Here is a 12,370-nt window from a genome sequence, read left to right on the forward strand (position 1 = left end):
GCCTAGGGAGAGTCGTTGGACACTCCAACGGCTCTAAAGCCATTGGAGTGTCCAACAACTCTTTTGGCTTTTGCTTTTTGAATTAGTCAAAAAGCAAAAGGTCTACACTAAGTCCAAAATTTGTAAAAGAAACTAAAAAGTAAAAAACTAATTATCCTGTCCTATTGTAACTAAACTGAAAAAAAAAATTATTACATATGATGAGGTATTTACATATGAGATTATCTATGAGATTACAATTTTAACATCCCTTGCCCTCCTTCCCCTCTGTCTCCCTCTCCTCTCTCCCTTTGCACTCTCGATTCCCCTTCTCTCTCCCTCTGTCTCTCGATTCCTGTCATCCCCTTCTCTGTATCCCTTTCTCTCTCTCTCTCTCTAGAGAGGAAAGGTAGTAAGAGAGAGAAAACAGGGAAGGGACTAAGAGAGAGAGGGAGAGCGTACCTCCTCCTCCTCCTCTTCTTCTTCTCTTCTTGCTACAAAAGGAACAGAGAAAGAGAGAGAGGGGGAGCATACCTCTTCTTCTTGTTGCAACTCTCAAGAGAGAGGAAAGGGTGAGAGAGGGGAAGAGCAAGCGCGTGCGCGCGCGCGCGAGAGAGAGAGAGAGAGAGAGAGAGAATAAAAAACAAAAAACAAAAAGGGAAAGCGCTACGCCCCTTCCCCTTTTATAACACATGCCTTCGTTGACCAAGTTTCGACAAGTCCAAACTTGGTCAATGAAGCTGAGAGAAAGGTTTGGACTTGTGCGTGCTAAGCCTGGGCTCAGCTCGGTCCGTTGTGTAGAGCCCTTACAAGTTGGGTCGGGTCAGGCTCGGTACCCGACATGAGTCAGGTTCGAGCAAGGTTGGTCCAGGCTCGGATCGAGCTCAAACCCGATCCAGACTTTATTGACCACACCGGGTGCGACATGTAATGAAGTATGTGAAAATATAACCCAAGAATGCTTAATGCATTCACAATGTCCTATAATGGATAAACATTAGAGCACAAGAGAGATAATAAAGAAGTCCACTACGAGACAATACAAAAAGGCTTTAAAAAGCTTAAACAAGAAAATGTAAAGAACTTTATTCAAGAAGAGCTCTTCAAGGTTAAGAATACAAAGGGGAAAACCCCTATTTATATACAATGAAGGAGGAGAAAAAGGGGAACCATTAGGGGCTCCCACATGGTGTCGTTGGGAGCCCCTAACGGTCATATTTATGACTGTTGGGGGTCCCAACGACTTTATGCGTGGGACCCCTAATGCATATAAAAAAAAGGTATATTAAAAAAAAGAAAAAAAGTAAAAATAAACTACCTATTAAAATAGTTGTTTCTAGAAACAACTATGTAAAATGACCAAAATACCCCTATTGGGTATATATATATATATTAACACCCCCCTCAAATTTTACGGGGAGATGACCGAAAGTTTGCTAAGAAGAAAAATAAAACAGGGAGCAGGAAGAGCTTTAGTGAAGAAGTCTGCCAACTGATACTATGATGTGACATATGGCAGGGTAACCGTTCCTCTCAAATATTCATCACGTACATAGTGGCAGTCCATCTCTATATTTGTGGTGCGCTCATGGAAGGTGTGATTGCTGACAATGTAAATTGCGCTTTTGTTATCGCAACATAGCTTCGAAGGACCAGAGATGTTTGCACCTGCACCTATGAAAGGACTTTGTAACCAAACAAGTTCCATAGTGGTAGTTGTCATAGCCCAGTATTCGGCCTCAGTAGAGGATAGCGACATTTTCTGCTACTTCTTGCATCTCCAAGCAATTAGAGAATCTCTTAAAAAAACACAAAAACCAGTAGTGGAGATTTTATCATTAGGGTTTCTTCCTCAATCAATATCGGTATAAGCAAGTAAATTTAATGATGAGGATGATAATAGAAATAACCCTTTAGTGATAGTATTCTTGATGTATCTGACAATTCTTAGCACAACACTTATGTGAACAGTTGTAGGAGCATGTTGAATCTGGCTAGGAGAGTCAACAACATGAGCAATATCTGGTCTGATAATGGACAGATAGGTGGGAGAGCCAATGAGTTGTCTGTAGAAGTGGGATATTCTAGAAGAGTCTCATCCTCCAAACTTAATTTAGCAATGATCACTTCAGGAGTTTTCACCTTAAAATTCAGATTTAGTACATATATCTGTAGCAAGTTTCATTTGAGAAAGTATATATCCTCGAGGAGAGTATGCATCTTCAATTCTTAAAAAATATCTTAAGAATCCCAAGTCAGACATATCAAAATTATTTTTTAACATTATGAACACCAATTTGATCATTCCCTGTTATAATCATATCATCTACATAGAGTAGAAGAATACCAATACTAATTTCTGCATTTTTCACAAAGAGAGCAATGTCAGTATAGCATGAACAAAAACCCGGACTAGTCATGACATCACTAAATCTATCATAATAAACCTTAAGAGCTTGCTTAAGACAATACAATGCTTTTAGAAGTTTAAGAGTTTTTTTCTATTCAATGTTAAATCCCGGCAGAGGATCCATATAGACTTCTTCATTTAGTTTTCTATTAAGGCATTTTTAACATCCAATTGATATATAGGCCATTTTTTAGTTGATGTCACAGCTATTAGGGTCCTAACACTAGTCATTCTAGCCACGGGTGCAAAGGTTTCCTCATAGTCAATAACATATTGTGAGTATCCTTTAACTACTAATCTTGCTTTATATCGTTCTAAAGTTTCATCACTTTTGGTTTTAACTTTAAAACCCACCAGCATCCAATAGGTTTCTTGTTGGGAGGAAGTTTAACTATTTTTCAAGTGTTAGCTTTATTAAGAGCATCTATTTCTATATTCATGGCTTCAATCCAATGTGGTATATTTTTTGCTTGATTATAACATGCAGGCTCACGATGGGAGTGTAAAGTTATTAAGCAAGCCCTACAATTAGGTGTTAGTATTTCAAAGGACACAAACCTATTTGGTGGAATGGATTCTCTAGTTGATCGTCTAAGAGAGGTTTCTTTTAGAGACCCATTATTTTGAGAAAATTTTTCTAAGGTACTAATAGGTTTATTTTGCTCACGCCGAGTATAAACTTAAAGGTTTTTAGAGTTATCAATGATATCATCACTACTTGATGATGTTTCAATATTAGAATTTTCATGATGTGTCATCTATTATTTCAAAATGATTCAACGAATCATCACTAGAATGCATATCTTCCATTGGAGAAAGATCATACAAAAAACATATGGTCAATTTCATTTTTCTTATCAAGACTTTCAAAACCATTTTCATCTTCTAAGAATGTTATTTTCACCGTATTCAAGGAAAACACACTCAATTGCTTTTGGAGACAACTTATCTCTTTTGTGTAAAAGTACAAAGCATTTGCAATCTAAAACATGTAAGCGATTGAAGTCAGGTGCCATGTTGAGAAGTTTTTTATAAGGACAAATATTTTTCAAAGTAGATGATGGCATACAATTTATTAAATAAGTGGAGGTTAAAACGGCTTCGGCTAAAAAAAATTTGGAAATATTTTTAGAAATAAGTAATGTTCTAGCAATTTTTACAATATGACTATGTTTTCTTTCCGCTAGCCTGTTTTGTTGAGGTGTTCTAGGACAGGATCTTTGATGACAAATTCTATTTATCTTTAGGTAATTTTGAAAATCATTAGATAGATATTCTCCACCCGAATGGGATCTAAGAATAGATATATTGCTTTAAAATTGATTTTTAACTTTTATGCAAAACTCTTTAAAAAAAGAGAAACCTTTCAATTTAAATTTAAGAAAATAGATCCATACATACCTAATAAAGTCATCAATGAATGTTATATAATATGAATAACCACCCTTAGATATAACTGAAGATAGACACATCCGAGTGCACCAATTCAAAAGGTCTTGTTGAAACAAAGGTTTTAGTTGAAAATAGAATAGATTTCATTTTTTCAAGAATATAATCTTTGCAACTCATATCTTTTTCTTTACAAAATTTGTTCCCAAAAGGAAAAAGATAGATTTTTTAGTAGCTTAGATGTCCAAGTCTTTTATGCCAAGTTTCAATGCTCTTATCTTAGACATATGTACAAAATGAGTTTGAAGGAAGAGTCAAATAATCCATAAAGTAAAAGCCTCCCTTCATATGGCCTTGCCCAATCCGCTTCCCGAACTGGAGATCGTGTACAAAGCAACCATTAAATAAGAAAGATATTTCACATACATGGTCGAAAATTTGAGAAACTGAAAAAAGATTTAAGTTTAGTTTTGGAACAACTCTAACTTTTGGGATAAAAAAGTTTTGAGAATTTTTGGGATCTAGTGTTCATATACTTTTTATTTTTTAAAAAGTTCCATCGGACGTAGAGACAAGATATTTTTGAATTGATGCATACGATGCTCCCGAATCTAAAATCCAAAAATATGTACTGGGTGGTGATGTAGAGGCAATGGCAGCACCCGATGTAGAGAAGATAGCTTTGAGAATTTGTTGAAGAGCCATGAAAATTTTTCCAAGTGTATCTTTAAGATCTCCACTCTTACCTTCATCTTCATTTTGGTAGTTGATTCTTCGATGGAAGCAACCTTATGAATGAAAGTTTCATTCAATTTTGGGCAAGCGGGTTTAATGCGACCCGACTCATTACAATGATGACAAACAATCATCTTTCTACCTCCATCGTAGTTATTATTGTTGGTATAGTTACCTTGCCTCCCAAAATGTGGAGTTTATATGTTTTAACATTGTTGTCGAGTTTAGACACAGCTAAGACCTCATCAACACTCTTACTCATGCCAAGCCAAGTTTCTTCTTGAATAATTTCGACAATAGCATCCTCCAAAGGAGGAAGAGTAGATCTATGTAGAAGAGAGGATCTAACTTGCTCAAACTCGGGACGAAGCCCAACTAGAAATTTAAAAAACTTTTTTTGTTGCATTTGTTTCTGCCTAAGTTCCACATCCTCAATGGCAACCCACTTAGGCTCTAAGAGTGCTAATTTATCCCATATAAGATTTAAAGCACTATAGTAATCTTGAATGCTTAAATCACCTTGTTTGGTAGTTCTCACTTTTTCTTACAAAAAATATGTGCTTGCAAGATCTTTTTGGGTATACATACACTTCATAAAGAACCAAGCCTCATTGGCTTTATGAAATTTGGCAATGTTGGCACATATCTTGAGTTTTACATTGTTCATGAATCATGCAAGAATCTTTGCATGATTGCTCTCTCAATCTTCCACCCTTTTTTTATCAATGGCCTTGAGGCGAGCATCTCCCTCAAGAGCTCTCTTGACCTCCTTCTATCTTAGTGAGCTTTAGATGAAGTTCGGGAATAGAACCCATTACATAACCCCAAAAATATTTTTCCTTTGAGATTATTCTCCATTGCAGATGCCTACAACATATAATTCTTGCCATTGAGCTCGAACGAGAGATCAATCTTGGATTTTATTGTACGGACAAAAGAGAAGAGAGAGCGAGAGCGTTGTCACGACTTCAACTCTAAGAACCGTATGGCCCTCCATGTAATAAAGTATGCGGAAATGTAACCCAAGAATGCTTAATGCATTCACAATGTCCAATAATAGAAAAACACTAGAGCACAAGAGAGAGATAATAAAGAAGTCCACTATGGGACAATACAAAAAACCTTTAAAAGGCTTAAACAAGAAAATGTAAAGAACTTTATTCAAGGAGAGCTCTTCAAGCTTAAAAACACAAAGGGAAAAACCCCTATTTATATACAATGAAGGAGGAGAAAAGGGGAACCACTGGGGGCTCCTACGTGGTGTCGTTGGGAGCCCCCAACGGTCATAAGGGTCCCAATGACTTTATGTGGGACCCCCAATGCATATAAAAAATGTATTTTAAAAAGAAAAGAAAAAATAAAAAAAGTAAAAATAAACTACCTATTAAAATAGTTGTTTCTAGAAACAACTATGTAAAATAACCAAAATACCCCTATCGGGTATTTCATATATATATATATATATATATATATATATATATATGTGTTCATACATATATTTTAACACGATGGCCTATTTGGCGAGTCCATGTGACAGTATTTTGTTTTTGTTTTTGTAATATGAAAGTACAAGTCTTGTGACATATTCTTAATTGCAAGTCTTATGTAGCTAATATAGACATAAATGTTTCATATGTGATTTTATGGTTGTATGTTGTGCAATTCATCATTGTTTCATGTGTTATGATTTTTTTTAGAAATTTTGCTAATTTTTCTATTTTTTCTTGATGTTTTTGGAATTTTTGTAAATTTTTTCTTAAAAAATTACAATATGATTATGATATGATACAGGCTAATTTTTGCCCAACCGATATGGGTAATGATACGATACTTACAACCGTGGTTTAGACTGTTCAGACCTTGTTTTAAACTATTTATAGACGGGTTATCTTTGTAATTGAACACTTGAATTAGATGAAATCAGTTACTCTTTTCTCTTAATTTTTTATTTTCATCCTTATTTCTTGCATTTTCCATTAATTTCGTGCATTTCTACATAAAGCTAGTGGTAATTGTAGTTTTGTAGAATTTTCCTGTAGATTCGAGATCAAATCTACATCAGATCATTGCATTCTAAACGGGCTCAAAGTCCAGAAAGGGAAGCACTACAACAAGACAGTCACCCAAAAATCTTAACATAAAAAAATCAGTTCATAATATAAGCAAACCAACACAGTATGTAAGAAAAAGTCAACACATACATTAAAGTTAGATTCAAGTTCAATAAGTACTCAATATGCAGATTACCAACATATGCATGCCTTGACAATCTGTGCTTGAAAAAAATAATTACCACACACCGATTTCAATTTCTCGGTCAAGCCTTCCAGGCCGTCTCAAAGCTGGATCAATACTGTCAGGACGGTTAGTAGCAGCAATTACAAGGATCCCATCACTTCTCGTAGCCCCATCCATCAAGTTCAATAATGCAGCAACTATTCTTAGTGAGAGCTCTTCACCACCATCTTTTCGAGCAGGAGCAATTGCATCTAACTCGTCTATAAACACCTTGACGACATAACCAAATTAATTGTATGGACAGTTAACAGTTGACTCATAACAGCAAGAATAACAACTTTTTTGGGGAATTCAATAAGCATAAAATCCTTGATAATATCTCTTTCTCTCACGTGAAAAGCCAAAATAATTTAACCAAACTCAGTAATTTCGGTAGTCCATATTAGAGATACTTCATGTAAACCCAAAGAGTTGCATCCAGCAACAAACAAGAACATGACTTAGTTTAGGATCTGAAGACCCTAAACGGCAACTGGAAAGTATGGTGTTAGAATAATAGCCTCCATAACATGAACATATGATTATACCAGACACATTAAAATTAGATAAGAATAATGAACCATATAATCCAGTACAGCCAATAAGTTCTACCAGTAGTTATACTGTTATACACATCTTTCAAGTACATAAATAACAAATGGCATAGTAATTGAACAACAAAACATCAGAAAATCATAATTTATCATGCTACCAGCTACTTCAAGAACAAATCATAATGTGCTCCAGTATTTGGATAGCATTCCATTGGTGTGTGGTTTATATCATAAATTTTATTTGATCACAAGATAGAACAAGAACAAAAATCCTCTGTTCAGAAATCAAAATGCACATGCAAGCACCAAAAAGATACAGTAACACCGATAGCGTGATAGTGCAATACAGCCTTAGTGATACATCTTAGAATAGAAATGAACTTGACAAAAGCAAAATACCTCTCAAGGAATGTATCCTATGAATATGAAATTTTCCTGAAAACAATCAGGAAAAATTGATGCTCTACAAGCCATAGATTGTCATGAAATAATTTTTTGTGGTTCAATAAAATAGCACCTAAAATCAAACTAATACAGCATGCAAATATGTGTAAAAAAATCTACAAAGAAGAAAGCCAAGGGCGAAGCAGATTTGGACATTAAAGATAAGCAATAATGGTCATTTGAAAACAAATTCGATTGAATCCCATCTAACTTGTGAATGTGACAGCAAGAAAGCTGTCACAGATTAGCCTAAGCACCAGGATTTGTGCTCATGCATAATCCCCCACCCAGGTCTCTATACACTAACTCAAACTGTATATGCACAAGCACATGCACACATATCCAGAAAGAGATTAACAAAAAGGTGTTGTTCTAAAGCTTTACTTTCACATAGAGACTTTTTTCCCTCATCTTTCAGTTCATTTACTCTATTTTACTTGGAAATACAAAAAAGCTAGAATTTCTTACCACTGAAGGAGCAGCCTGTCTTGCAGATTCAAATATTGCATGAAGTGCTTGTTCACTTTCTCCATAGTATTGACTAATGATCTCAGGCCCATTTATGCAGAAAAGTTTGACACCAGCATGATGAGCACAGGCATAAACCAATGATGTTTTTCCGGTACCTGGTGGGCCGTGAAGAAGAATTCCTTTTGTTGGCTGTAAACCCATCCTGATATATTGATAGCCATAGGAGTATCACGCTTTGCCTAGATGTAATGATGAATATTATGGAAACAAATCATAAGGTTCTCTATATAGTATTGAACTATTGTCTATTGATATACTGACTTATACACTGACAATTGTAGAATTTCATAAGAAGTTGCATTCACAAGTCTAAGCGCCCAAAGATGACTTCACAGAACTAGTACTATAAATGACTCATGGCAGGAAATAGATTCAGAAAGTTATTGACAATTAGCAGAAGGATTATACACCACTGCCAAATCATAAACAAGCAATCATACAATGATACGAAAGAAAACATGCTGCCAGATGAAATAACCAAACATATCTCAAATGCCACATTAGCATCTTTGTGAAAACTATAAGAGACTCCTAAATTGGCATTATGTATGACACATTCAACAATGAAAACTAGTTTCAACTAGTAATCAACAATAAAGGATCTATTCCCAATCATATCAAACCATGATTACAGATTATACCATATATACAAAGTTCAACATTTCAGAAGAAAAGGAGTACCTGTGTAAACTTGAGTAATACCAAAGTTACCAGAAGCTTCTTAGATAGGTGGGAAGCTCCCTTCCTGGAAACTCGCTCTGGAAGCGCGATACTCCTCGCTTCTAAAACTTGATGAGAACCTTGATTCCCCCACACTTCTCCTATGCTTTACACACGCTTCATCTATTCTTCTTATATGTTCTCTTACTCAACTTTTCATGTTTTTTTATGTGTTTTTTCTCACACTTCTCACTCACTTCCATGTGCTTTCTCTAAATTGGTTGTCATCATTTTTAGATTTTGTTATAAATTTAATTCTTACAATAAAAAATCGTGAAATTTAATATTAGTCACTTTTATTTTAGTTTTGTTTGTGTTTCATTTTGATTTTCATTCAATTCTTATATATATATATATATATATATATATTATTCCTCGCTCGCTGCTTCCTATATATTTTAAAATGCATCGCTTCTCGCTTTTGCTTCCCATATTGTTTCCCGCTTTCGCTTCCTAGTCTGACAACCTTGATAATACAACCAAGTGAAGTAAAAAGACAATCAAATTACAACTATGCTAATGTCCAAAATAAAGACCTCCCCAGATAGCCAAACTACACTTGTACACATAGGATATACACAAAATGGAATATGGCTGAACCATTCACAATTCCATTACTTGCTTTCCTAAGGGATTATGTTACACATAATCTAAGAAAGAATAATATTCAGTGGCCTCAGACTGAAAGAAATGTTTCATTTAGATGATTCATTACCGTCAATGAAATCAGAAATTAAGTACAGCAGTGTAAAAAAGAATCATTGTCCTGAGCAAATTCCTTTCATTTCAATCATGTAGTAAATGATGCACACAACTAAAAACAAATACATATGAAGTTCTGTTAGTGGAGTTCACTTTACTGATGAATTTTATGAATGCTAAAGTACAACTGAAAAATCCTAGAAATAAGACATAGGCAAAATTGAAAAAGTAAAAGTCAACTGAGACATGCATATAAGACAGCAAAGAGTAGAACCTGGATAAAGTCTCTCTCTTGATCAACGAGAAGTTGATTATTTCTCGTATCGTTTCAAATTCTTTTGATAGACCACCCAGGTTAGATATACTAAATTCCTCCTTGTCAATGTCTCTGTTTTCACCATCATTTATTGCTGACCTCCCTGAATTTGGGCTCTCCATTATAGCAGTAGATAAAAACAAACGTGTAATTGTCTCAGAGACAACCAATAAGGCAGTATCCATAGTTTTCACTGATCTATGATCAAAATTCTCGCAATGCAGCAACTCATTCCCGGTCTCGCAAGCCAAATACACACTAGAATTTCCAAGAGAAGATTTACTTGTAGATTTGACACGGAAGAAACACATCTGACCAAACATTGGGATCGATACAAGGTTACCAGGTAGCAGAGTACGTGAAAGCAACCATCTTTGCGAAACAAGCTGTAGAAGCTTCTTCATCTTTTCATCTTCCAAAATGCCTGAAATAGAAGATGAATCCATCTTCGGTATAGAAATCTCCTTGGGCACCACGAGCAATGAACGCTCCTTGCTTCTGCTCCAGAGCGACTCTCCTGATAAAGGAGACCCAAAAGATGAGAGCCTCGATCGCTGCGTTAATGGTGTCTTAGGAGATAACAGCTTCCCATCCTCGAATTGTTTCGATTCAATTGAAACCGGCGACAGCATTTCCTTCTTGTCAACGAGGCTGGGCCTCGAGGGAACAAACTTAAGATGGAGATCCACGCACTTGCAAAGCAAGATATGCTGGGACCCCGACGACGATGAATTATCCAAGTTTTCATCAGGAGCACGGGTTTCAATGGGCGAGATGAACACAATTCTCCCGATCGGAGGATTGCCGATGGTGCACGATAAATTCCATGAAATTCTCGCTCCGTTCTTCGGAACCTGCAATGAAACGCGACCAGGGAATCAGTCGCTGAATAATATTGAGAGAACTCACGATCTCTTTGTTGAATTTCCTAAGAAATTACATAGAGAGGAAGTGCTTCCACTACTCTTAGTTTCTCCCCAACACTCTTAACAATTGTCCAGCAGATTCAGTGCCCACACTAACCTTAGAAGACGGAAAAACAGCAGTGAGGGCGAAGAAATTGCCCAGTTCATCGCCTGCGGCATCACCAACATCAAGGTCGAAGCGCTCCGCACACGCATTCGCCAAAGAGTCGAGAGGGAAGGCACTGGAGGTGTCCTCCGCGGACGCGGCCAGCGAAACCTGGATTGAATAAGAAACATTAGCTTGCATTCAAGGTCACCGGCAATGGCGAGAACTGAAAATTGGCAAACTACCGCGACGATCGAGCCACTGCACAATTTGGCGGACATCATGGCAGATTCGGAGAGCCAGATCGTCGCGCCGGGCCATTTCGACTGCGGCTCGATCTCGGAGACTTCAGCCGGAAACACGGTGCTTGAAACGAAGGATGGGAATCGCAGCTTGGCTTCTGCGAGTGCCGAGGACTCCGGGGCGCCGCCATCGGCATCGCGGCTCGCGACGGGCGATCTCGAAGGCTTGGGAGACGGCGCCTTGGTGGGTCTTCTTTGCTTCGACGACATGATTCCTCGCGCTGTATAGCACAAGGAGATCTTCTGAAACGGAAGAAAATTCGGGAAGGTAGTGCACGAACACGCTTAATAATCCAGAATTTCAGGATAAACTGGGAATTTGCACTGGAATCCAGAGGTAAATTCCCAACATATCCCACTTTTCTGGATAATCTAAGAACTTGCACTGCATTCCAGAGGTAAATCCCCAACATAAACCCTAAACCCTAAACCCTAAATCCTCTCTCTCTCTTGCGAGCTCAATTTTTATACCACAGGGACACGCCATTTTGGTTGCTTTTAATATTTTTAAAACCATATTTTATTGCTTTTAACTTATTTCAATAAAAAATCATTTTTAATATTAAACTATTTAAATAGTAGTTTTTTATTGATTAAAAATCTTCGTGTCCTCGTATCCCATTTTTGAGAAAAGTTTCGAACTTCCACTCGAGTCTACGAATCATTGTGACAGGGATTTTTTTATCATTCATATTGTTGGATCCTTGGTCCGAGACGATCCGGCCCACATTATTGGGTTGCTTATTGTGGGTCAGATCCATAAGAAAGTGGCCGGGATTGCCAGATCTGGATCCAAATGCATTTAAAGTTGATTTGGAGCCACATTGGGTCTAACACTACTGGATTAACTTTGTCATGTCGAAAGCAACAGACGATGATGCCTGCTGGTATCACAAAGTCTTGAAGACAGACCCGAACCTCTAGTAAAGGCCAATCTAGATCCGAATCCGGATCTCCTTTAACAAAATGCATGATGAACACAGAGGTAGGGGATGTCAAT

General features: G+C 36.8%; 1 protein-coding gene across 1 annotated transcript in view; it reads right to left on the reverse strand.

Moving 5' to 3' along the window:
- CIP111 (Cam interacting protein 111) overlaps positions 1-11,845 on the reverse strand; it is a 32,134-nt gene extending 20,289 nt beyond the window's left edge. The window contains exons 1-5 of the mRNA XM_089988098.1: positions 11,314-11,845; positions 11,081-11,239; positions 10,016-10,911; positions 8,257-8,461; positions 6,814-7,021 (exon numbers count right to left, since the gene is read on the reverse strand). Coding sequence (XP_089844224.1) covers positions 6,814-7,021; positions 8,257-8,461; positions 10,016-10,911; positions 11,081-11,239; positions 11,314-11,580 — 1,735 coding nt within the window. The 5' untranslated portion in view covers positions 11,581-11,845. The remainder of the gene's footprint in view (positions 1-6,813; positions 7,022-8,256; positions 8,462-10,015; positions 10,912-11,080; positions 11,240-11,313) is intronic.
- Between the last annotated feature and the right edge of the window lie 525 nt (positions 11,846-12,370).

This window comes from Nuphar pumila, chromosome 14 (genome assembly GCF_984573655.1).
Source record: "Nuphar pumila chromosome 14, dmNupPumi1.hap1.1, whole genome shotgun sequence".
Lineage (NCBI taxonomy): Eukaryota > Viridiplantae > Streptophyta > Magnoliopsida > Nymphaeales > Nymphaeaceae > Nuphar > Nuphar pumila.